This window comes from Notothenia rossii (genome assembly GCF_949606895.1).
Source record: "Notothenia rossii genome assembly, chromosome: 6".
In the NCBI taxonomy this organism is placed as follows: Eukaryota; Metazoa; Chordata; class Actinopteri; order Perciformes; family Nototheniidae; genus Notothenia; species Notothenia rossii.
The window spans coordinates 60,671,275-60,698,890 of record NC_136909.1 but is presented as its reverse complement, the minus strand read 5'-3'; the positions used below and the strand labels follow the sequence as shown (position 1 = coordinate 60,698,890).

At 41.9% G+C, this 27,616-nt stretch overlaps 1 protein-coding gene across 1 annotated transcript in view; it reads left to right on the top strand.

The window, feature by feature from the left end:
• The window catches only part of cpeb3 (cytoplasmic polyadenylation element binding protein 3), a 52,105-nt gene that overhangs the window by 18,518 nt on the left and 5,971 nt on the right, over positions 1-27,616 (top strand). The window contains 7 exon segments of the mRNA XM_079688593.1: positions 5,463-5,519; positions 10,549-10,572; positions 11,665-11,832; positions 14,137-14,226; positions 25,227-25,345; positions 26,130-26,244; positions 26,667-26,848. Of these exon segments, the coding sequence (XP_079544719.1) occupies positions 5,463-5,519; positions 10,549-10,572; positions 11,665-11,832; positions 14,137-14,226; positions 25,227-25,345; positions 26,130-26,244; positions 26,667-26,848 (755 nt within the window).

Genomic DNA, 27,616 nt, shown 5'->3' with positions numbered 1-27,616 from the left:
CTAACCAATTGTGTTTTATACGGCACATAATATTTTATAGTTTTTAAATGTTATGGAATGAGACCTAAAGGATCTTTGGCCTTATTTTATGGTCTTGTGGAGGGTTGTTGGGTTCAGCTGGAGCTGGTATATAAGGAGAGAAGTGGGCCATTCTGAAAAAACAGTCACACGAATAACTCTCTCACCAGGTTCTTACAGGAACATCCATCCCACTCAGTCTTCTGTCAGCTCTGTGCACAACACATGCCCCTCGGTGGGTATTGTCATTGTAGTGTTGGTGATTGAAAGTCTCTTTGGCAGTAGTCAGCAATAATTGCAGCTTTGGGGCACCCTGCTGCTGAGGTGTTTTTTCATCAGCGCTCACATTTCCACACCTCGCTGCTGGCACACCCACTCTCATAACTTCTGCAGGAGCTTTCTCCTCAAGGTGTTACCAGGGGGCCTAAGTATGTGCTATAATGTGCAGTAGAGGGAGTGAAACGGGACCAAAGCTGGCGAGTAGGGTTCTACCTGGGTCACAGTCGTAGGTGATCAGCCACATGAAAAAACTAATACAAATGTATCCTCTTAGATACTAAGGCACAGCACTCATGTAGGCTTAAATAGTTTCCTATAGTCAGTCCATGTTTACCAATGCTACCTATTTTATTTTTGAAAACTGTGCACCAATAGTACAACCTACTGTGTTCAACACATTGATGGATAGGGTTGTTTTGCCAGTGACTCAGTGGTTAATCCACTAGATTTACAACAAATTGAAGATGTTGCCATGAGGGTGTCTGCCATTCAGCTACTAACCAAAAGTTATTGCTATACTCTCTCAATAATCAGCAGAACAGTGTTTCAGTCAGGGTTGGATTAAAACTATTCATTGAAATATGAGGCTTCGAAATTTAACAATGAAAAAGAGTAAAGGTGTTTTTGGCCCAGACCTCTGAGCTTCTGAGAGACGTTATTGAGGACTTGATACAGCTTTGGAGGTGGGGCCTCATTCATTCTCATAAATATTGGTTGGTATATATGTGGAAATTCCCATGATCTTCTGAACACATTGGTCCCATGAATTGACCTATAAGTGCATTTTACAACATAATGAGCTAATGCTCTAAATAAGGGATATTCACTCTGATGTACAGATGTCCCTTTCCCAATATTAGCCAATGGGCAAAAACTATCTTTTGGCTGAATCGCATCACTTATGGCATGACGTGACTGGCGATAAAGTTATAGTACCACCATTGGCCATTACAAAAAAATATTCTACAACAGTTCGCACACTTCCTGGGGGCTTGGTGGATATAGACGTAATGCTCCCTCCTTGTGGGAAAGGCTGCGCCCACCTTATTCCAAGGGGTCTAGCCAGGGGAAACATGAACACTGCCTTGTTTACTATCAATATTGTGTTTATTTTTCACCATGCATGTCTATACAAACATTGTCTTTAAAGATAAATGTTTACAAGAGTTTATCTTTCTTTATAGACAGCCCCTTATTTTGCTCTCACATTTGACTACATACTTTTATTTACCTTTATGATCTACTAAATGTTCTTCCAAAGAAGAATGCCCCAGAGCTCCCTAGAGCAGGTGTGTCAAACTCATTTTAGTTCAGGGGCCACATATATCCAAATTTGATCTCAAGTGGGCCAGACCAGTAAAATCATAGCATAATAACCTATACAATCAAAGTGTTTCATCTGTTCTAGTGTACACAATTACAAAATGTTAACATGTAATGAAGTATCTTTTTACAAATGCAATTATTTAACAATAATTTCCACATCTGTATAGTAATCCTGACCACCTGAACTGACACACCACCATACAAACTAGTGGGAACTATTAAGAAAGAAGGTTATGTTTTCCCCCTGCCTTGTGAATGTATACAATTTATACATACAAAATACATCAAAGTTGTGAAAGTTGCAGTTAATGTCTTCTCTGTGATATTTACACTTTGCAAAGTCAGCCCGTATATTTGACACCCCTGCCCTAGAGGGTCTGGGTCCACCTGCCACAGTCTTCCAAAAACCTGTGGAAAAAGCTTGGTCACCAGATCCCAAATTAGGGGCCACTGGCTATATGCAGCTAATCCATCCCCTCCTCTTTATTTCATTTATACGAAAGCGTTCATGGTGAGGTCACTGTCCAGTCAGATTGAGAGCTGTGTGAAAGGGAGGTACTGTCAGACAGGTGGGTAGAGATTAAGTCTCCTGAGTGATCGTGCTACCATCATGGGGAGGTCGAGTATAGCTCAGGCTCTCTGTGAGGAAATATCACCAGAATAGCAGCAGCAACAACTCAGGAGCCCCTCAGGCCCTGCTACTCAACTCCTTCAGGAAAGCAGATGGCACATGCCCAGAGCTATTTAAAGGCTTCATGAGGGCAACTGTCCCCCTCTGTCACCCAAAATGACTGGTGTTGACCGAATGGGAAGCACTGAACACACTGTTTGTTGTGACTTTTGCCCTCCAATAAGCAAAGTCAATCCTTTTGAATGTTAATCTGTTCAGTGGGTTGCTGTGGCTCTGGAGGTGCAGTGGTTTGACCCCAGGCCCCTGCTGTCAACATGTTAAATTGTCTTTGGGCATTAAACTGAACCCCAAATTGCAAGGAAGAACGATACAATAATAAGATTAATTTTGAACCAGCATGTGCACTCTGCTCTACATCGACAATCGGACCCAGATACCCCAAAACAAAACTCACCTTTTTGCTATCCTGGCTCCAAAATGGTGGAACGAGCTCCACATTGATATCAGGACTTCTGAAAGTCTACACATGTTCCGTAGCAGACTGAAAACCCCCAGTTGCAACTGCACCTTGGCCATTAAACCTCACACACAAAAAACTACAAATGTACTGGTATCTTGCTGTTTTTAGTTTGTATCTGTATATATATTATATATATATATATATATTGTATATTGGATCTTTTTTTAAGATGCTTTAAATAAAAGTGTCTGTTAAGTGTAATGTCAATTTATCGAGTACTGGTAATGCAGTGTTATGAATTTAAATCCAGTGGTACTATATCATGAGGAACAGACTGCTCTGTAACTAGGAGGGATTCTGTGAAGAACATTTGAGGCAGTCAGACATCTGGCCTTAAACACTACATACACCACCCACACATTAACCAATACACATGATAGCGAGTTAAAAACCTCTCGGTGTCAAGACTCCCTCGTTATGGTTTTATCTAGTATTTAACAACATTTTAATTTCCACATGATAAGAGAGCAAAGATAATTTGACACAAGGCCATGTCAGGTGTGTGTGTGTGTGTGTGTGTGTGTGTGTGTGTGTGTGTGTGTGTGTGTGTGTGTGTGTGTGTGTGTGTGTGTGTGTGTGTGTGTGTGTGTGTGTGTGTGTGTGTGTGTGTGTGTGTGTGTGTGTGTGTGTGTGTGTGTGTGTGTGTGTGTGTGTGTGTGTGTGTGTGTGTGTGTGTGTGTGTGTGTGTGTGTGTGTGTGTGTGTGTGTGTGTGATCCACATCTGTGGCGCTGCAGGGTGGACCCCCCCTGTCCTCCCACTACCCTCCCTCCCTGGTTTTCAAACAGGTCTAACTGGCTTGTTTGCAGGCCAGGAAGAGCCCCCCCCCCCCCCCCCCTGCTGTCTCAACTATTTGTCTTCCTCGGAAAAATTTGGAAAATATTGACATGTCATCTTGTTTGCTCCATTTGAGCTTGCATACAGCTGGTCAGTCTCTCAAAGTCCATTGAGAAAATAAATGTGGAATTGATGCAAGATATTAGTTACAGTTGTTCCTTTTGACCACCACAGTTTTACTTTTTTAAGAAATGGTTTTTTATTCATCTCAAGGCAAGGCAAGTTTATTTATATAGCACCTTTCAACACAAGGCAATTCAAGGTGCTTTAAAAAAATGAAAGACATTCAGACCAAGGCATTTAAAAACAGTCATTAAAAAGAAAAGATAATAAAAGAAACATTAAAAGAAATAATACATGAATAAAAATTACATGAATAAAAAGTTACAGTGCAGTTTAAGATATGAATAGCTCACACAGAAGTTCCACTTTACTGATGAACACAACGGTTCAGTTTCAATTAAAAGTAGCGACAAAAAGATAAGTCTTCAGCCTGGATTTAAAAGTAGTCAGAGTTGCAGTGGACCTGCAGGTTTCTGGGAGTTTGTTCCAGATATTTGGAGCATAATAACTAAACGCTGCTTTACCATGTGTAGTTCGGACTCTGGGGACAGAAAGCTGACCAGTCACACATGTCCACGTAAGGAGAAAATAATATCGATGTGTATCCCAGTTGCTTTGTCCTTCCTGAATGACGTTATCCAGGCTGCTTGTTTGTTGTGTGTTTAGTAACACTTGTCTAGGCGGATTTTGACAGAGCACTAATTTGAAGTGGTAAAGGATGAAGGGTGTGTCTTTGTGGCTGCCACTTTAGATGATGTTGACATTGAGACAGTGAGTTTTGTGTAAATCCAGGATATTTTTACAACGGCTTACAGGGATAATTTGAATGTTTTGAAGTGGGTTCGTATAAAAGGTATATCCATTGTCAGTGTATTAACTACAGTAGATGCCATAATACAGCTCTATTTAAAAGGGAACCATCTACTCTTTCACTAAATCCACTAAACTCCATTGAAAAATTAACAAACACTTTTACCGGAGTCGCTGGTCCCACCTCTACCTCGATTGATTAGAGTTTGTGTTCCCCGCCAGAAATATAGACTTTATAGCTGTATTACGGTAAAATAAACATATTTAATACGCTCAATATCTTACACTTCAACTGATATTGAATTTCTTGATAGGCTTTTTTGTAGGTGGCTAAAATCTGTTTTGCTACTGCCACCATTCACAGCTTTGACGTGTTTTGGAAGCATGGAAATTGCTTAATTTCTGTGTAGTAACTCCTGAATTCTCCCCCAAACTGGGAGTGTGCCAACCATGTTCTTCAGTAAGTTATACACTGACTGAGGATTAGTACTTCATGCAAGTGCAATTTAAAGTATCCAGACCCTCGCATTTGTGTGTATCTCTCTTGTTGTCGCCTGTATGGATAGGATGATGAGACCAAGATAACCAGGAAGACATTCCATTTAGTCCCACACCACCCGTCTCCCCACAAAAGCTGACAGATGGGCTATTGTACCATGCACACGTTGTCACCATTGCAGAATGCATGCTCTGTTGAATTTGTAGCATTACAGATGCCTTTGTTTTTGTACGCGGGGGCTTTTGTAAATGAGGGATGTGAAAACAAAAGAATGTTTCCATCTTGATTTTTCCATCTGTAGTTTATGGTTCTCCTTTGTGCCATTGAATCATTGGGTAATGATTGTTTACTCATTTCATGTTAAACATTTTATCTTGGCCTGCATTTTCACATTGTCAACAAAGAATGGACGATTAAATGTAATGTCTGTCAACAGAGTGGCTTTTATAAGTGATTTCCCTTTCCTTTTTTTCTACAACAGGACGCATGGGCCTCAACTTCCATCATCCTGGAGCAGAACACATCATGCCACTGAATAGTAAGTCATATTTTATTGTACTGCCTATCATCTTCTGTTCCATCTGGAATTCATCAGAATCGTCTCAGTTTTACGAATGAAAGTGTTGAAGTTGCTTTTGGTCCTTTGAAGGAATTAGGGAGTGGGAAATGTTTCTGCGGTGCGTTCCAATGAAACACATTCACCCCCTCACCACAGTGGGCCAGGTCAGTGTTCATAGAGCGGTGCTGTGATGATGTACTTGTGTGGGCTAACTAGAAAGTAAGCATTGCAAGGAGCCATCAACATGTTTTGTTAAGCAGGATAGTCTCTACAATCACCAGAATTAAAAAGCTAAAGTTGCTGCACATCATCACCGCTAAGCTAAAGGCGGCTAGCGTTCGGTGTTAATATTATTAGTACATTTTGTTTCTTGGTAGCAACCGCCGTTTTTATGACTCGTAATGGCTTCGGACAATAACAAGTGCAGTATATACTGACGTATTTTATGTCCTGGACAAAACATGAAAATCTCTTAAATTTGTGTTACCTACATATCTTATTTCAGGCGTATAATCTAAGACAATTTGAACAAAATAATTGACTTCAAGACGAGGCAACTGGATGTTGTAAAATGCTAAATCATTTCCAGGTTTCAGGAATCATTCCTGCAACATTCAATTTTAGACTGGGTTTTTGAACTGGCCACTATCAGCTCAATAACCAACATTTTTCATTAATGACTTCTGTGCCGCATCGTCATCGTCTTGTGTGAATCATCGTCAAAAAGGTTGCGACAACCAGATTTAGCCATTGTTTTTTTGTGTGACAAAATTAACCCTGCTGGGCACACCTGCCTACCCTTTGCCGAGGTCTGGATTCCCTGACACCGCAAACCTAGGGCAGACCTCTCAGCAATGGGGCGAAGCACGGTCGACCTGTGAATAGCACTTTCAAAAATACCCCAGCATGTAAGACTAGATCCCCCCCAACACAGCAGATGACCAGCAGTGACAGAGTCACAGAGTACTCAGGTCTTTACCCGATATGTTGCTACATGGATGCCACAACGTTTTCCATCAACCTTCTAAATGCTCTTTATAGAGTGGTGTAGGATTGAATTCTAAAGCCCGGAAATTACTAAGCATTTAACCTCCTCCGATTCTCACAACTTGAAGTTAACGCTTCTTTTTTTAATGTGTTTTTGTCTGAACGCAAGCTTCAGACATTTTACCATTTTGTTTCGCATAAAATACGTCAGTACATTCCAAACTCTTAAATGTCCGAAGCTTCTTTGTGTCATTAAAACAGTCTATGGTTTTTTTAATGCATTTTTGGTTAGATGCCTGAAAATTGGTCTTTGGTTAAGACCTATACAGTCTATGGTTAAGACAAGCTAAAGAGCTTTTCAAATTTTGTTCTACAACATAAAATGTGTCTGTAAACACCCCACTGGTGATTGTCCGAAACTTCTGCACGTCATTTAAACTGCAGTCAAGTGACCAAATGAGACTACTACGTAAATGTCATCACGCAGAGCATTAACCACCTTTAGCTTAGCGCTATTGACATGAAGTCATGTGACCATGATGTAGTTTATTTATAACTTAATGTTTGTTTATTACTTCTGCATTTATGCTTCAGCGACTATAAAAGTGGTGTTAATATGTGGAGATTATCCTGCTGAATAAAATGTGTAAGTATCATAAACGTGTGTTTGCCCCAGAGCTTATTTTTTTTCCGATGGAGCACTAGTGATGCTAACTTCCGGGTCTGCCTACAAAAGATACGTCATCACTGCACCATTTATGTTTAGATTGGGTCTGGGTGTGATTTCTTAGGGTTTTAAACACCCATGTTTGTCCATCTCCATAAATTAATTTAGGAGCTTTCATTTTTCTAGTCTTTTTGTTCAAACCTCAGCAAAATAGCAGGGATGTCTGGACTGACTGGTGATCAAACCAAACCAGTGAAGCCCTTGTGTCCTCTTGCATGTTAAATCAGCCGACGGTGTGTGCAGTCGGATAAAGGCAGAGGATATCCAACATAACAATAACTTTCTCCCTGAATCTTGACAACAATGGTGCTCCTCCTCATTGTTCTTTTCATCGTCTGCATCCCCTGAGAACCTGTCCCGGAGTGATTTCCACTGTTCTGTCATGGTATTGCTCTCAGGCAGATCCTCCAAATCTGTCAGAGCAGTTCTCCTCCGCTGTAGCCTGTGATGTGTGCAGACAGGGAATCTTTGGTTTCTCCTATAAAGTGTTTTACTCTGTTTCTCCTTCATTTGGTCCCATTAGCTTTGAGGCTTCACGCTGTGAGAACCCTTTAAGGGCCTCGAGTTTCTCCGGATGGTGTTAGCACTTGAAGTGAAGAAGAAAGAGTGTAGTATAGTAAGTGAAGGTCCTTCATTCAGATGTATTGGTGTTATTCACTTGACAGCTTGGTTGAAGTGTATGAAGCTTTGAAGCCAAGACCTCAAACTCATCATGCCCAGAGGAATTACCCAAACATTTTCTCCCTCACCCAGACACCACACGGCTTATAGTTGGTGCTTATCAGTGGTTTAAAGTAACCAAGTACATTCACTCAAGTACTGTACTTAAGTACAATTAGGTACTGAGGTACTTTATTTGAGTATTTCCATGTTATGCTACTTTGTACTTCTACCCCAATACAAATCAGAGATACAAAGTGTACTTTGACTCCATTACATTGCTGTAGTACCTTGAGTTACTTTGCAGATATAGACTAATGATAAACAACATATGATCAACACTTAAACAAGACTTTAGTTACAACTAGATTAAACTCACATGACTCAGCAGAAAATAAAGTAATTCAAATTAGCTGCCACTTTCCACGTAAGCACATCAATAATTATGATCAAAACATATAATATACAGTATAAGATTGCGAACTCGGCCATTCTGCACAATGATTCATTTGACTTTTGGTACTTTGAGTATATTTTGATGCTAATACTTTTGTACTTTTACTTGAGAAACATTTTGAATGCAGGACTTTCACTTTTAACAGAGTATTCCTACACTTTGTTATGTCTTTACTTAAGTACAATATCTGAGTACTCTTTCCACCTCTGGTCCTTATTCTTAACCCTCACTTTTCCCTTTCCTCCTTTCCCTCATTGGAATGTTTCCCACATTACCCTTTCTTAATTTTGCCCTGGTTGCTAGGTGACTTTGTTTCTGGCAGACGGTGAGAGGGCAACAGAGAGGCTGGTTTAGTTTGTTTTTTTGGGATTGGACAGCTAGATCTTTTTTAATGAAAACATAGCAAGGGAGAAGAGGCTCAGAGACAATATATTCCAGAGAGAAACCAGAGAGACGAGTTACACAATGGGCCTCTCACAATGAAAAGGCCCAAATTGGTTTTTGAGGTGATGAGTCTGCTTTGTGACTGATGCGTTTAGAGGACCCAGAGGATCTATTCCCCTCCTGCTGTTTGTTTGAATTTGCCCTGTCTTAAGGCACATTTTGTCTCCAGTGTGGCTTGAATTAGTGGCACAGCAGATTCAAATTACACATGTTTGTGAGAAGATTTTAGAGAAACCCTCAAACACAATCCTGAAACAAGATTTGTGATGCCCAATATGTGTTTTTTATCATCATACGTGAAAAACACTTTGGAAAATAACTTTAAAGTCCACTTACTATCGTCTTCTTGAGCTTCAAGTGAGCATACAAGTCTTTTTTAGTGGATGGAGTTTGCTCAGTTGTCATCACATGACTTAAGAATAGAGTGTTTGGAACACGATAATTAACAGGTGATTGTAAATGGGGGAAGACAGTAACATGTAATGAGCACAATGGGGGGACAATTTAAAACATTCACTTAATACCTCTGGCTGAAGCTTTCAACTGCAGCTCCTGGTCTTCCTCTGTAAATGAAAATCGCTCATTTGACATCACGTGACCTAGGTTTTAGAAAGTTTGGCACCCGATACTAGGTGGTTGTATATGTGGGAAAACCGAAACGAGCTATTGACCGCAATGGGAAAAAAACATCATCATTCAAAATCAGCTTACTAGCTTTTACAGAAGCTTTCAACTGCAGCTCTTGGTCTTCCTCAGTAGATGGAGATTGCTCATGGGGATTTAAGTAAGTTGTTTATTTGGCAGGTGGACGCTCAGTTGTTATCTTTATTTCCTTGGACTTCATTTAATTCAGGGCATTGACACATCAGCATTTTATCCCTTCAGCCTTACAGAAAGTGAGAGGTCAAAGATCAATGTAGAGCAGACATAATCAATCTCCAGACAATGACTTGGCATTTTTTCTTGATTTTTCTGCCAAATCTTTTCTCTCCCTCTTAAAGATGTTGCCATGACTACTCGTGCTGTAACTGCACAAAACTGCACCAGTCATAAAATGTCAATACATATAAATAATTTATAAAAAAAGATCCGTTCAGCCATGCCATCATCATATCCTGCTCTCCATTGCCCCCACCTCTCTCTGCATGTTACCCTCCCCTCTTTAAAGCCCTGTGGCTCTCTCCTGTCCTGTGGGAAGTTTCCACTCACACCTGGCCTGCCGTACCCAATCTGAGAGCTAGCTTTAATAATTCACCGAGGCCATGATAATGACTAACCTGCTTTACCTTGGGTCCTGCATGCACTCCTCTTTATAGCCTCATTTGTGAATATTCACAGCAGATTATCACGGATGTGAGCAATTACAGGTTCATTAAACCCAGATTAGGATCTCTTGCCATGGCTGTGTCGCATAATGCTGCTAAATATCCGCACCGTTTCCGTGGCAAAACCTCACCTATCGTGCCACACTCCCCCAGCATCTGCCGGCAACTGTTGCCAAGGCAGGTGCAGCAGGTTTACCGTGGGCGGGTGCCAGGCGGTGATAATCACCCCCCCTCCCGAAGCTTAGGTGTAGCCATCTGTGGTTTCTATGTTGCCGTAGAGATGTTCTCGGTTTTGGTTTACTTCCACAAAACCCATGTCTCTGTATCTTTTTTCCTCCCCCTGTTCCTGTCCCAACCCTGTGTCTTCTCCCTGTCTCCCCCCCTCCCTCCCCATGTGCTGACAAGCAGCCCGGAGCTATGGCCGCAGAAGAGGTAACATTTTCTCGGGGGGGTTCTGCTTGCCACGCCGTCTCCGAGGCTGAGGGGGGGGGGGGGGTTTATCGTGGTGTAACCATGTGCTTTTCATCTGTGCTGTGATTGAATGGAATCATGTTAATTTTGACACAGTTTTTCACATTGTGCATTTAATCAAGATGGGGCGAGGGTCACTGAAATCTGTCTGTGTAAATGAACTTGGTTTGCTTGATGGTGAGAGGGAACACAATTCTGAATTACAATTTCCTTTTCTCTCTATTCTGAGTCAGTGTTTCGGCCGCAGTGTTTATTAAAAACACAATAGGGCAAACAAGGGATGCAAATACATCCCATTTTACATAACAGAAGCTTACAATAAATTAAAAACACATGATCTGTTTTTGCTCCTTTCTCAACCAAATCAAGCCTTTTTAAATGTTAAAGCATGTTTAGTTGGGGTTGTTCTGAAATCAATCTGGAGCGCTTTAATGAACAATTACGCTGACTCAGTAGTGATTCATCATCTGAATGGCAAAAGATGGGTGCTTCCAACGTGGCTCATTTCTTGATTTGTGTATTTTGACTTTCTTCAGCAAGGAGGGAATCTGCCATGTGACTTGTAAGGTCACCGCTGTATTGGGTATAGGAGACAGAAGTTAGATTCATAGCTTTGTGATTGCTATCATTCAAATGTTATCCCTGCTAAAGAAAGAGAGACAACTGCATAGCACATGCATATTATGTTTGGACAAGCTACAACACCATCGAAAGATCCACTTAAATATTGACCAAATATACAACTGTTGTGACATTTCACACTTCCGAGCAATTTCCCCTATGTGGAGGGACGTGAATTTGACATTGTAACTTGATTTCACCACAACAAACATGAACATATTATCACTGGGGACCATCATGTATCATATCAGAATTATGAAGGTAATCTCTACTTCCAAACTGATTCTGCTATATAAATAGTTTGCAGTATTTCATTAATTAATCTGTAACCCTCTCTCCCTTTCTTTCCTTACCCACTCTTGTACCTCTCTTTCTTCCCCCTGTGATCCCCGTCTCTCTTCCTGGTGTCCTTCTCTTTTCCTCTCTTCCTAGGCCGTTCCTGTCTTTTTCCCTTTGAAGATGGTTTCCTGGACGACGGTCATGGTGACCCCTCTTTGACCCCGGGCCTGAACTCGCCGACCCGCTGCCAGAACGGAGAGAGGATGGAGCGCTACTCCAGGAAGGTCTTTGTCGGAGGCCTCCCCCCTGACATAGATGAAGGTAAACAGAGGATCGTTTTCCATGACTAATCCAGCGAACGCTCCTCAGCTAACTTCAGGCTGCTTTAGCTCCTGCCTGCTGTAGATGTATACTAATAAGGTATAGTACATTTACACTGGAAGCCTCACAGTGCACCTTGTCATTGGCTTTTTGCTGCTAACAGTTACACTCAAGTATTTGAAAACTACTCAAAGCACTCCTTATTGAGGACATTCTTTCAATATATTAGTCTAAATCCCTCAGCTTAAAGTCAATATTTTTTTTAATTAGGTTTTGGTCAGATTCCCAAAAAAGGGTCTGTTGTTAACACAAACGTAATAAATATTCATGTTTTGTTTTACAACATAAGATAAGTCAGTACTGTAAATCCCCGACTCAGGATTTTCTGAAGCTTTTTACTTAGCCTTGCCTTGTCTTAAAAACAGTGGTCGCTACAAGCGGCTAAATTAGAATGGTGAACGTCATCACACCGAACATTAGCTTCCTTTAGGTACCTAATAGCATCACTATATGAGTGTCACTATATCACTATATGGGTTTGCTGTACAATTTGAAACGTCTAAAGGCCCTGACACACCAAGCAGTCACCAGAAAACTCGCCGACGCTGACGCCGACTGTTGCGTCGGTGTGTTCTCCTGCGTCTTGGCTATGTGTTACACTGGAACACACCGCAAAGACTTCAGCCGAGCACGTACGAACTGCGCATGCGTGAGTGGCAATAACTCTCCTTACCAGCAGGCGGCGGTAGTGTGTATTCATACAAACAAACAACAAATAGCGTGGGCATTCCGTTTTCACTCTCGTCTATCAAAAAAATGTTTCGTGCGGTACTGGAGCTATCAGCCATTGGAGTGTTGCTTGTGGAAGACATTCTCAAGCAACCGTTTCACTTCTCATGCACTGATTCGCTAGCTGAACAGCCAATCAGAGTGATTTATTTTTCCGACTGCCTGTGGCCTACGCACGGCCGATTCAACATGTTGAATCGGCCGTGTGTCGGCCATGAAAGGCCAAAGGCGTGTCACGGCCGACGGTGCGGGACACACCAAATTGAGTTTGGGCGACAGGGCACGCTTTGTCGTCCGACTAACGAAAACGGCCGATTTCGGCCTGGTGTATCCGGGCCTTTAAATCTAAGTATCTTCATGTGCCAGAGAGCCTATTTCCTGCAATATTCGGCTGAAGTCTTTGCGGTGTGTTCCAGTGCGACACATGGCCAAGACGCAGGAGAACACGCCGACGCAACAGTCGGTGTCAGCGTCGGTGAGTTCTCTGGTGACTGCTTGGTGTGTCAGGGCCTTATCACTAAAGACCCTGACACACCAAGCAGTGACCAGAGAACTCGCCGACGCCGACGGCGTATTCTCCTGCGTCTTGGCCATGTGTTGCACTGGAACACACCGCAAAGACTTCAGCCCAGCACGTACGAACTGCGCATGCGTGAGTGGCAATAACTCTCCTTACCAGTAGGCGGCGGTAGTGTGTATTCGTCATTCAAAAGAGGCAACAACCGGAAGACAGAGAAGAAGAACAGACTACGTGATTTAAACAAACAACAAATAGCGTGTGCGTTCCATTTTCACACTACAACGAGAAGCTCATGGGGCTTTCCCGAACCTGTGTTGAGAGCTGGAGCAAAATGAAATCTCAGATTTGCCTTCTTAATAGTTTGTTTGGGTCCCTCACTTCCGTTTAGCTTCTTATGCACTGATTCGCTAGCTGAACAGCCAATCAGAGTGATTTATTTTGCCGACTGCCTTTGGCCGACTGCCCGCCGAATCGGCGGGTTTTCGGCCAAAAAGGCGTCAGCCCGGCTGAAAAGAACCGACGGTGCGGGACACACCAATCTGAGTAGGGCGTGTCGACGCTCATCATCGGCCTGACGCCCACTGACGCCGATAATCGGCCTGGTGTGTCCGGGCCTTAAGACTCTTCTTTCTGAGGGGGACAACAGGGGGGTCCAAGCTCAGTGTTACAGGGGGCACTGGTCCTTGTTGACCCCCCCCCACCAGAACTGCCCATGGTCTCTACGCTGTTAAACGAGCACATGATGCACAATACGTGCCCTTAGCTGGCTGAAAGATTCATGAGTTTCCACGGCACGAGTCTGGATGTGCCCGGCCCGTGTTTCTATTTAATGCAGCGCCTGGAACACGGCAGAAGATAGAAGCGGGCCTATCTCAGCAGAGTGTGTATCTGAGTGTGTTTCTCCATATAGTCTTTGAAATGCATATTACATGAGTATCTTATCATGTCATGAAAATAACATTCAAGTTTCCTCTTGCATTTCCTTCGTTTTACAGATGAGATCACCAACAGTTTCCGTCGCTATGGGCACCTGGTGGTGGACTGGCCCCACAAAGCGGAGAGCAAGTCCTACTTCCCACCTAAAGGTACGGACACATTCTCAGGGCATTATCTGTGTTTTCCCATCACACATCAAAGTCTACAGCAATAAATATCTCCTCGGGTGCTTCTCCATTTTTAAGTTTTGTAAAGAATCGTGTTACGCAGGATTCGTGAACCAAGCTGGGACACCATAGAGGTGTCTGTTTATCTGAGCGAACCCCTGTTGTCATCTCACAGAAACACATACATAGTAACCATTGACTCTGTAGCTGCGAAAGTCAAAGAAATAAACCAGAAAATTAACTCCAAATAAAACTGCCGCTGAGGCACCAGATAACTCATCTTTGCAGGGAAAAACCGAAGTCCAGGCAAGAATATCCTTTTTTTCATTTTATGTCAATAACAAAAGAACAAAGAGTTGACATTCTTTCCTTCAGCCTTCCTTCTTTCACCCTGGTAGAAAAACATTTGCCAATACTACCAATATCACCTGTCTCCGATACATACAACACGAGGTGCCCAAATCGTGTCTATCGTTTTTACAACAGAGTTTATATTTAGCCACGCCTTCTTCTGCATTAGCGTGATTGCATCATGGAAGTATAAGGAGAACACTAGAACACTAAATAAAAGGTTCATTTAAACTAACGGCAAGAACATCTATTGTTATCTAATAAATAATATAAATCAAAATATAGCTCATTCCGACTCCTAACTGGCTTTCAGAATAGAAAATAAATACTTTAAATAGATTGAAATAGTCCTTCTTCCTCATGGTCATCTTGTGTCCTTTCCGTAGAATGTATAACAAGTGGACATCGTCCCCAAGTCATCCAATATCATGCTGTATTGAAGAAGACTTGAAACTAACATTTATGATCATTCATTAATTGGACAATTGTTTACTGAGGTAATAAATCAGGTGAGACATAGGATACTTTCTTGGATTGTTATGGTAGAGTATTTCAAGTTTACATTTTCTCAACTCGAAATATTTAAAATTTCTGTAAGAAAGAAATTCTCGTATTGCTTCCTCTATTACGTCTTCTTCTGCCTAGAGTTCTGACCCAAAAAGTGTTTTGGTAAAGTTTTGTCAGGCGATCAGAGCTCGTCTACATCCCTCCCTCTGGCCCAGGAGCTGCTGTGTGTCATATTAGGAAAGCTATTAAAGAAGCTCTGGAAATATCTGACATTCCATAGGCAGATGGTAATACGCTGCATCTGGGGAACCTGCCGCCAGTTTCTCCCCCACTCTCATTTTTCAACATCCCTTTTTTATTTATTTTTTTAGCTCCGGAGGATTATTTTGAATAGGCTTGACTCTACTAATATCCTAAGCCCGAGGGGAAAAAATGCAGCATCCTTTTAGGGGAATGAATGAGCTTACGGCAGCTGGAGAACACCGTCATGTAAGGCGCGGGGGGGGGGATGAAAGGCACGTGGGACTGGTGATCTGGGTAGACTTCATTTCGCCATAACTCCATAGGACCTGATGAAGTGTCCTGTTTATATCACCATCCATATTAACTGGCAGTGGAGCTGGACGGATGCCTGGTGCCAGAGGTGTGTGTGTGTGTGTGTGTGTGTGTGTGTGTGTGTGTGTGTGTGTGTGTGTGTGTGTGTGTGTGTGTGTGTGTGTGTGTGTGTGTGTGTGTGTGTGTGTGTGTGTGTGTGTGTGTGTGTGTGTGTGTGTGTGTGTGTGTGTGTGTGTGTGTGTGTGTGTGTGTGTGTGTGTGTCTTTACGGCTTTACGCATCAATAGGTCATCGGCCTCGTCTCGTGTTAAACGTCCTCCCAAACTCGACCGAATGGAAGATGGTTGTCACTTTCCGTCCTGCTTCCCATTAGACTGCCAGCGCTGTGTGTCTGCACAGTTATGAAACTGTTTTGGTTCAGGGATGACTCATATTGTGGCTCAGGCCGACTTTAGGGGACTCATTTGGTACTTGAAGTGAGCTGTATCCTTAAAGAGGAAGTAAAATAATTCCCTTTGCTCCATGCTCTTATGCTTTTACAACTCGTTATTGTCGATTAGAGGAACCTTTTCCCTATTTTAGATTTACATTGCATTTAGCTGACGCTTTTATCCAAAGCGACTTACAATAAGTGCGTTCGACCAACAAGATACAAACTTGAAGAAAACAGAATCATATAAGTACATCAGGTTTCATAGAGCTAAAAACAGATAAGCCAGTCCATTATTAGTATATAAGTGCTTTGTTAGCAGTACTTTGTTAGTAATTCTATCGCTCGAAGTGGAGTCGAAAGAGACGTATTTACGAATACAAATACTACTCTGGCATGCTTTCTCTTGCGTTTTTAATCTGCAACTGCATTTGTGTCTTGGAAGCTAGCGTTGCAAAATGGTCAACTGATATGGGCTATTCCCAGGAAGAGTGCCGGAAGTTAAAGCAAATATTGTATAGTGGCCAAATGATTGTACTGCAACTTCTGTGTCATTCCGTGATGTCATTCGGCCAAATAGACTTGTTCCTATTGACTTACTTTGGGAAAAGGTCCTCTGTAAATCAGCGGAATAAGAAACCCATTACGAACACTTTGATTGTCTTTTTTTTTTAAATTAAGTCTGAAAGTTGTAAATGTTTTGATATTGATATTTAGAGAGCATCGTGAGCTATGGCCTATTAATGATACACATGTTTTGTTATAATGGCACATTGTTAAAATTGCCGAACTCCAATGAACATTTATTCACAAGCAAGAAGGTCAAGAAAACGAAACTGTGTGGAAAATAAAAACTTTTGAATGCTAAATTAAGTTTTAGCATGTTTTAAACTAAAAGTAGACTAGATAGTTCTAGCATTCATCAGGTGTCCAGAAACCTGACTCCAAATACATGCTAACGTTCCTCTGCTGAATGTGTAAAGAAGCCGCTGCTTGCTAACACATTCTCCATGTAGTCTTTATGAGAAGATGATTGTGTCAATGTTGTGTTCACAGCTTGTTCCGATGCCCCCTAGTGGTAATAAAATCAAAACAACTTTGAAAATGAAGTGATGATGCTTTTTTACAGTAAGTCGTCCTATAAGCTGTGGTCACTATGTTGCTGTCGCTCACCGCTGTTGTTGCTCAACGTAGGGAGCTATTTCGCAGCTACAAATGCTAATGCTCACGTCATGCTTCAATAACAGCGTTTAATTCAAAGGTTACAGCTGTAGTTTTCCTCTGACTGCCACCGGTCATTATCAGCTATCTTATTGTGTTGTGAGGTGGAGAAATGTAGACAGTATTTTTGAAGAGAAGTGCTGCACAGGGAACAATCTCACTGCCGTGATTTATCTGTTCACCCTCGTGCTGGGATTAGATCCAGAGAGTGACTTGATTCCCCCTCCTCTACTCTATCACTCTGCAATTGCTCCAAAGACTCCGGGGCTGTTTGTTTTTCGGAGAGCAGATGTTTGTGTCTCCCTCCATCCATCCTGCCACCGTCTTCTTCTTCTGCTGTCAGCAGGCGGTCTGTTTACATTTTGTGGCAGAGTTACAGCCCCCTGCAGAGTTCTTGCTCTCTCTCGATCCTCATGGGAGAGATAACTTTTTCAGTTTTTGTAGTTCTTCTATCTTATTTTACTCCGCGTTTCTGTGATGGAAAATGTAATACTCAACCATTCTGCTCACTAGGACAAAGCATGTCTCTGTATCCTTGCCTTTGTGAAATAAACAAAGAAATAAAGATACATCTGAGTATGGAAAGATAAGCCTGGATTGAAATGTCACTTTTAAAAGCAGTGAGATTTATACTCATATTTCAGTAAAGTCTGCAGAAGTTTCCTTTGATGAGGAAATGGAGAGAATGGGGATAAAACACACCTGTGATGTGTGGATCAGCTAGCACCAGGTACCAATGGAGTACTTTCACTCAGCAGGGTATTATTAGACTGTTGGGACCTCTGGATTCATAACTCAAAATAATTGTCAGTGTCAGGATAAGGATAGCACGGAAAGGAATCATTTCACATTTTAGGAAAGATGACTTCTAAGTGGTGCAGTGTGGTCTTTTTGATGTAGGACGACCTGAAGGTCAGCATAGCAAGGACTCTCTTTAGCAAACATTCTTACAAGCTTTGTACAGCAGGATCATCTCGACATAGTAACACCACTTTAATATGTAATGCAATGGCATAAGCAGAAAGTTAGTGTTTGGTTATAAAGGAACTACATCACGGTCACATGACTTCACGGAACACTCAGAGCTCCGCCTAATACTTGTGTAGGGACCACCCTAAATATGATTTATAAAGGCATGTTTACAAAATGACTATTTGGCATGACCAATACAGTCACAGCTACAACAGTAGCTTAGCCTGGCCCTGATTTATCCAAAGTCCATTTGGATAACAAGCATTTTTGCTTGGCTTCATGCGGACAGACCTGACAAAGCATTCATTCCATGTTTTAACTTAATGAGACAAATGTTTTCAGATTGCCATTGAGGCACGGTTCCTCTCCTCATATCTCAAACTATTGGCCCCCAACCAAGAAAGACTCTGTCCTTCATGAGGTGCTCTATAGGATGGAAAATGCTGCCGCTGTACGTATTCCCTCCATGGACAGTGCTGGGAGCGGAGCAGCAAAGCCCTATAAATCTCAGGCACGAGCCACTGCAGATCTGTGCTCTCCTCTCGCAGTGTGGAGCCTCTGCACTGCGCTAGGCTGATGGAAAAAGACAGATCCTTTCAGACTAAATATCAGACCGTTGTAGTGGAATCTGGGACAGTCTAGTACTTCTGCTATGTACACAGTGTCCTGATGGAACAGGTGATATATTAAATCCAAGAAGCTCATCGCATTTTCTGAAACAATATGAGACAATACAAGCCAGTTATATGACAATTCAGAATCATAATTCCTTAGTTTGGTCCCACAGAGGGGAAATGTACATTGTTACAACAAAAGTAAGATACTGTAGAGACAAAAAAGAAAACACTCTTAGATGAAGGGCATGCACAATCATCAGACTGTATATATACACATACAGTTGCAAGAAAAAGTATGTGAACCCTTTGGAATTACCTGGATTTCTGCATAAGTTGGTCATAACATGGAGGAAGCCACTGCTGTCTAGAAAAAACATTGCTGCACGTTTGAAGTTTGCAAAAGAGCACCTGGATGTTCCACAGCACTACTGGCAAAATATTCTGTGGACAGATGAAACGAAAGTTGAGTTGTTTGGAAGGAACACACAACGCTATGTGTGGAGAAAAAAAGGCACAGCACACCAACATCAAAACCTCATCCCAACTGTGAAGTATGGTGGAGGGAGCATCATGGTTTGGGGCTGCTTTGCTGCCTCAGGGCCTGGACAGATTGCCGTCATCGACGGAAAAATGAATTCTCAAGTTTATCAAGACATTTTGCTGGAGAACTTAAGGCCATCTGTCCACCAATTGAAGCTCAACAGAAGATGGGTGATGCAACAGGACAACGACCCAAAGCACAGAAGTAAATCAACAACAGAATGGCTTCAACAGAAGAAAATACGCCTTCTGGAGTGGCCCAGTCAGAGTCCTGACCTCAACCCAATTGAGATGCTGTGGCATGACCTCAAGAGAGCGATTCACACCAGACATCCCAAGAATATTGCTGAACTGAAACAGTTTTGTAAAGAGGAATGGTCCAAAATTTCTCCTGATCGTTGTGCAGGTCTGATATGCAACTATAGGAAACGTTTGGTTGAGGTTATTGCTGCCAAAGGAGGGTCAACCAGTTATTCAATCCAAGGGTTCACATACACACACCCTGCACTGTGAATGTTTACATGGTGTGTTCAATAAAAACATAAAAACATATAATTGTTTGTGTAGTTTTAGCTTAAACAGACTGTGTTTGTCTATTGTTGTGACTTAGATGAAGATCAGAACACATTTTATGACCAATTTATGCAGAAATCCAGGTAGTTCCAAAGGGTTCACATACTTTTTCTTGCAACTGTAATCATTTTAACTGGGTACAACACCAGTGGTCTCATAGTCTTTACAAGGGGAAGCACTTCAATTGATAATACATTCTTATTTTCAGTAAAAAACAGTAAAGCAGCCTGTTTCATGAATAAGGGCATACAAGGTGAGGCCTTCTTTTCATTTATGTTTTATATATCACTAGATTTGTTCAAATAATAAAAACAATATTAAAGAAGCTTGCTGGGAGTTAAGTTACTTCACTTGACAGCGAAATGTGCGGGTACACAATTTTTATGTGATTGTAAAATTGAGTGTAGAACATAGTAAAGGTTGTCTTGCATCAGTTTGTTACATTTCTAACAGGGTGCATTAAAGTAGCACTTTCCTAACTTTCTGTGTGTATGGCACTCGTTCATGCTGCCTCTCTCCCTACCTTTTCTCACTTTCCCCCCCTCTCTTTCCATCTATCTCTCCCCCCTCCCTCTCCTGCCCTGGGTCATGGAACACGTTGTTCCCCTCCTTCAGAATCTGAGCGCTGCTGGCTAGCTCTGCCTTTTCATGCTGTTTTTTTTTTTTTAAGACTGCAGTTGTTTTTTCTCTGAGGGGGGATGTCAGTGCTAAACCACATGATTTCTGCCAATGACAAACCCTCTTTATGTAACCCGGCAACACAGAGACATGGTCTTATGATGCGGCACGTGGAGAAACATGACGATGCATAAAACCCTGTGTTGAACGAATACTAAAAGATTAAGCGGGTCACTTAAAGGAGCTGATTGCAATTAGCTTCACATTGTGTGTGGGGTTCTTTCTGCCCCCTCTGGTACAGCTTGTTATTAGAGGTAACAGTATATCCCCACTGAGGTTATTAGCCTTACGTGACTCTACACGGCTCTTATAACAACCTGCTAGAGACTTTTAATTAAGGAGCCTCTGTGGTTACTCTACATAAAACAGGATGCAAATAATGACTCAACAGTGGGAATGCTAGTGTGTTAGCGTAGATCTCAGTTTCACATTAGGCCAAAAGGGACACATGGATTATTATAGCGTCCATGCTGCCATCACTTAACGATCAATGCTTATCGAGCTCAAAAACCTACTATTCCATAATCTCTATCATTGTTACCATTATAATAAGACGTTATTGGCACTTGAATTGGCCTTGGGGGCCATGGCAATCACTTATCAGCCCGTGAGGTGATCACGATGATCTCTTATTTTTTGTCTTCCTATTTTTGTTTGCACTACTTAAAATCAATATTTTTGCAGTATTGAAAGTGTGGCACATTGTTAAATTAAAAAGGTTGTGGTACAGAAAAGGGTATTTCATTTATGTTTCCAATATTATCTTATATCAGCACCCCAACTTTGATCAACTATAAATGTCTAGTGTTTCCCCTACCACTGCGCCCCGCCAACGGAGCCCCGCGCCCCCCCTTGAAATTGAAGGTGTTTTTTTATTGTTTTTATTTTTTTTATTTTATAAATACCAAATTGCAACTGAAGTAATCTATCTACGGTCACTTTCGTCGGACTTGTTTATTTTCTGCAGATTTGACTCGGATAACGACTGACTTTCATTTTAAATTGTGAGTTTAGTGTTTTTGACCCAAAGAAACACTGATGCATTCATGAGCAACAATAATCCACAGCTCCCCTCTATGCTCCAGAGGATTTAAAAAAAGATATATACCCCCCCTAAAGCCCCTGTCACACTGTCCCGAAATTGACACCCGATGGAAACACGATTAAGGAAATGTCCAAATTCAGCTCTGATCATAACAACATCGGGCCATTCGTGAGGGCATCTTAAGCCATCGTATGACCGCCGGTGGAGTTTCTCAGGCTCCGGCAGCAACTTCGGGAGTGGTGGCAACATCTTTGGCACAAAGCATTGCCGAACGACCTTGTGAAGGTTCATTTTCGTGTTGACTTCGTGTGTCCATTTTGCCCTTCGTAAGGCATTCGTGAGGGCATCTTAAGCCATCGTATGACCGCCGGTGGAATTTATCAGGCTCTGGCAGCAACTTCGGGAGCGGTGGCAAAATCTTTGGCATGCCAAAGATGGCTTAAGAGGCCCTCACGAATGGCCCGATGTTGCTACGATCAGAGCCGAATTTGAACATTTCCTTTATCGTGTGTCCATCTGGTTGTTTTATTGCACAACAAAATCATGTAAACATATTGTGTAAATAACCCAATTTGTGTTCTGTGAAACTAAAAAGGATATAATATATTATTTTGAAGGCGAGGAAGTTGTTGTTGCTATGGAAACAACATGACGGAGAAAACTTAATATCTTCTACATATAAAGACGGATAAAGTAAAGAACAGTCTGAAAATATCAGTACAGTATCATAATACTTTAACATAATTGTTTGTGTTACTTTCGTTGCAGTTGTATGTCTTAAATGTAATGTAAATGTTGCCTTCGTGTGTGGTTCGGGGCCATCTTCGTGCGAAATTCACAATTCCATATTCGTGTGTCCATCGGGTGTCAATTTCGGGACAGTGTGACAGGGGCTTTAAAGAAGAACAAACCTGAAAAACTGATAACTGGATTTATTCAGATTAGTTTCTGTGTTTGGTGGATGTGTGCCATTTGCAATGCCCTTTATGCACATGCATGGTTTTATTCCAGTAGAAATCATCAGATGTGACATTTTTTGTACCTCATGGTTTTTCGGTTGATTTACCGTAGACACAAATGTGAGAAAGACACTTGACAGAGGACATGTCACATGCATCAGGTGACACGTCACACGCATCAGGTGACACGTCACACAGACAGAAGCCGCTTTCAGAGCAGCAACTGTTAAGGACACATACGGCTGCTTACGCACCTGTTTTTTTTTCATTTCCCCTTTGATGCCTTTTTCTTTTTCCCCTCCCTATTTCCAGCAGCACACTCACTCGTGCACATACCACAGCTGACTGGCTCTGCCGACTCAGCTCTTTTTCGACTCTCCTCTGCAGCAGCTCCACTCAGGAATGCTCTAGTGAACCATGACAGATGCCCATTCCTCTTTGCCAGTAAAATGAAAAATGATATATATTAGATTAGTGGAAAACGAATAGTGATGCAATATTGTGTTCATTACAGCTGGAAAAAGGTGGAGCTCATTTTAAATATTTTGTAGTGGAATAAAAGTATAAAGTAGCATGTAATACAAATGTAAGACAAAAGTCCTATAACAAATACATTAAATAATACAATAAAATAAATAAATACAATTAATGAATACAAAAATAAAGAAAGACCAATAGCAGGGGGATATTTATTTAAAGATATGTTTAAAACGTTTCCAGCTGTCGTTTAGAATTGTCCATTGAGTTTATCTTTAATGTTCCACAGCTGCTTTTCCAATAAAAGCAGCTTCCCCAATTTTATTTTGGGGCACTTTTGGAATATTTAAATGATTTGTTTATTAAAGCAGGCGTCTCCAGAGACACTTCAAACTGAGTGATGGGAAGTTGGACACAGAGATGATACTGCAGAATGGATTCGATCATTGATGGCTCTATTAACTGCGCATGATGTGCACCGAATATCTGCCAGGTGTCAATGTCCAATTCAGAAAATAGACATAGGACAAATGATGATATTCCAAGTTCCATATATGAGAGCAATTTGCCCTTTTCTATTGCCTCTCATCGCGATTATTCATGTTGCTGTGTTAATCTGCTTGAGATGGAGAGGGAAGAATCTGAAGAATGTTTTCGGCAAAAAAAAGCAACTTATTTTCTATTAATTTAATCAGCTGTTTTTGCTTTAAGACTTATTTAAATAGAAAGGGGTTGAGTATGCCCAAACTGCACATACTGTGTATTACCTAATTGAAATATGTGCACAATACCACAGGAGCACCGATATGCTATTTGTTCACCTTTTATGAAAAGGTTTATTCTTGTCTTATTGGTGTAGGCTGTCAAAAGGTGACTCGGCTCTTGTTTCCGTCTCCTTTCTCGGTATAAATCGGATCTCTATTGCCTGCCGTCCCCCGTAGCGTCGTGTGATGGATGTCCCCCTATTGAGTTTTTTGTTTTTCCCTCCTGAAACGGCTTAATAGCTCCGACCTTGGATGAGGTCTCTGCTCTCGATGCTAAATAATTCAACAGTACAGAGTGAGTGTGAGGCAGAAAGCAATTCAAAGACATCACCAAAGTCTCTATACCTGAAGCCACTCTCAGGAAGATGTGCAGTGTGTCAGGAAGGTTTGCACGGCTCTTTCAGAAGCAGAGCCCTCTGAGGCGTTTCAATCGGAAGCAGGCTGCAGGTCTTATGGAGGCAGGCGAGGACAGAACAGGCCACTAGGTCACATGCCTGAGTAGAGACACATTTGTTTGAATCTATTAATATTACAAGGAAAGAAGTATTGGGCTTATTGATGGAATGTGACAATGAAGATACTGTTGTAATGCTCCCCTGTTTATGAAGTGTTGCATAGCACAGTGTTTAAGCACCATGCTCACAAGGATAGGATTATTAAATGCAAGTTTTTGGTTTGAGAGTATCTTTCATTTGTATTTAACACTTGGACACAAAAGTTACTTGCAGTTGTGCCTAAGTTAGAAATAAATAGCTTTTCTGTTCTTAAAAGATAACAATAGCACATCACTGCAATGTAGCTACATACTGTCGGCTCGGTCTAATTAATGATACATGTATAAACCTTTGTGTACCATCTCAAGCTTGCATAAAATGTATTATGTTGAAAAGTAAGCTTGCCATTAACCCACCATGCGCTCTCACTGACCATATTTAGCACAAATACACAACTTAGCAACTAGCCACGGGACAAGCACGAGACACTTGTCATTGAACCGGTGACGCTACATTAACAATGTGATATAAATCTCATATCTGCATTATGGTTAGTGTGTGGTCTTTCCACGTTCTTTATACATCTGTGTCACTACTTTTATAAATGTTTTTTTCACCACTTTTGCTCGCCTGAAAATACAGGAAGACAAGCAGATTGCTGCAACGTAGCTTGAGCCAGATCTATTGAATGATGCATCTGTATGAACATTCATGTACATTCTTAGACCATTAATAAGCCCAACGTTACTATGGGTCCCACACATATCCTTATATTTGTATTTATTTGCCCTTTTCTCCAGGCTATGCCTTCCTGCTCTTCCAGGAAGAGACTTCTGTCCAGGCCTTGATCGACGCCTGCATCGAGGAGGACGGCAAGCTGTACCTGTGTGTGTCCAGTCCCACCATCAAAGACAAACCGGTGAGCGCCGGACATTCAAGGAGCAGTAGATTGTTCAGATAGTGTTAACATTATTATTCATATTTTCCAATCTGTCCTTCATGTCAATCGTTTTTTGGACACATTTTTGCATAATGAATTGGAATCAAACCATTCTTAATTTCACAATCGTTCACTAAAAAAGGAATAAAGTTGATAAATATATTGCAGGAATGAGTTAGAATGTAACTACTTCCGGTGCACCTCTCAAAACAAATGTTTTTTTTAAGTGTTTTTGGTTAAATGCTTGAAAAGGATTTGTGGTTAACCCAAGCTGAAGAGATGTTCACGTTTTGTTCTACGACATAAGATACATCAGTAAATACCTAATTTGTGAATCTCTGGAGCTTCTATTTTTCTTTAAAAAAATGGTTGCTAACAAGTGGCTAAATAAGACCACGTCATCACAGCGAACATTTACCGCCTTTAGCTCAGCGGTGGTGATGAGCAGCGATGCGACCGTGATGTAGTCTATTTATAGCCTAAATACTTCTGGCAATTTCATTTATGCTTTAAAAATCACAAAGTGGCGTTGATATGTGGAGGTGTGGAAAAAACATGATCCTTTTCAAAATCATATGTTTGCCAAAGAGCTCTTTTTAGCAATATTCCGAAATCCAATGAAAAAATTCAATAGCTTTTGTAGAGGAACTTGTTCATGTCAGCCTACAAATATGCGTTATCATTGCACCACTAAGAAATAAAGAATACAACAAAAGTATAATACACTTTGCCTTTCAATGAGCACATTTCTTCCTGTTTGCAGGTCCAGATCCGTCCCTGGAACCTGAGCGACAGCGACTTTGTCATGGACGGCTCCCAGCCTCTGGACCCCCGCAAAACCATCTTTGTGGGGGGGGTGCCGCGGCCCCTTCGTGCCGGTAACTACCCAATATCAATGCAGTATATTTTTCTTGCGATCCCCCAAAAGCTGGTTTCATAACGTTGGCTGGCACGGGCCACAGAGGCTGTAATGAAAAGTTCCCCCTGTGAGAAAGCAATCCTCTACTTGGGTTTCCAGGAAGCGGGCCAAGCGTCATGTAAAGAATTCATGGTGTAACGGGAGGCTCAGGCTTTCTGTTCTTGGGATAAACATCGCTGCAATGTGACCCCGACTAATTATACCAGCAGTTTGAGACCGATCTGATGATTAGTGCAGGAGGGTAGACTTTTACATCACTTAATAACAATCACAAACCTTTCACTTTAAGAGGGGCTGAATGCTTTCAATGTGTGGTCAAAAGGACTCGCAGGAACTGCTGGCTGCAGCTTTAATCATATTCTCCTCCCTTCTTCCCTGCAGTGGAGCTGGCTATGATCATGGACCGGCTGTACGGAGGTGTTTGCTACGCTGGCATCGACACCGACCCGGAGCTCAAATATCCAAAGGGCGCGGGGCGCGTGGCCTTCTCCAATCAGCAGAGCTACATCGCCGCCATCAGCGCTCGCTTCGTTCAGCTGCAGCACAATGACATCGACAAAAGGGTGAGCGAGTTCATGCGCTTCACTCATTCACGGCATCCTTCCTCTGAGGGGAAGCAGCGTCTCCACCACAGCTGAGGTTTTCTCGCAGTCATTCCTAAGGCATGCTTCAGAACTGAGCTCTCTCCCATGTATCCCAGCTTTCATTATAGCTGGCTTTTCTGCCTCCGCACAGCCCTACAATAACGGGAGGCCAGGCCCTGGCTGTACAATCACTAAGGCCTTTGGCTGCCGGAGTCCGACAGATGTTTCGAGTTGCAGACACATAGGGTTGGGTTAATTATAGTAGTTCCCTATACATGTATATCCACTCGGGCTGTGCTGCAGCCTGGTTATTTTAGGCACACCGGCCCCTGCAGTGGGAGAGAGCGTGACCAACAGAGACTGGTTGTCAGCCAGGAAGCCTAGCCTCTGCAGGGCGGAGCAGTCCTCCCTAACTCAGCTATCACCATCCATCTTCAGTGGGAGATTAAGGGACCAGTGTTATAACTGGAAGTCTGTAGGAAACAGGGTTTTTTCTTTAAAAGTTTGTATGGTTAAAAGCGATAGGACAATAGGTACATTGCCTGGTTTACAATTTTTCATGTTGTCTCCCTCTAACTCAGCCCAACCTCTGAACAACAATGATGTGCAGTACATAAAAAAAAAAGAAAACGGTATAAAAGGGAAAGTGCATTATTTATTAAATCAACAAGAAGTCCAATGCTGCTTTGATGCGGAGCTGTCACCAAATACAGAGCAGGCAAGGAAATTGTTTTGGGCCCTGTGAGG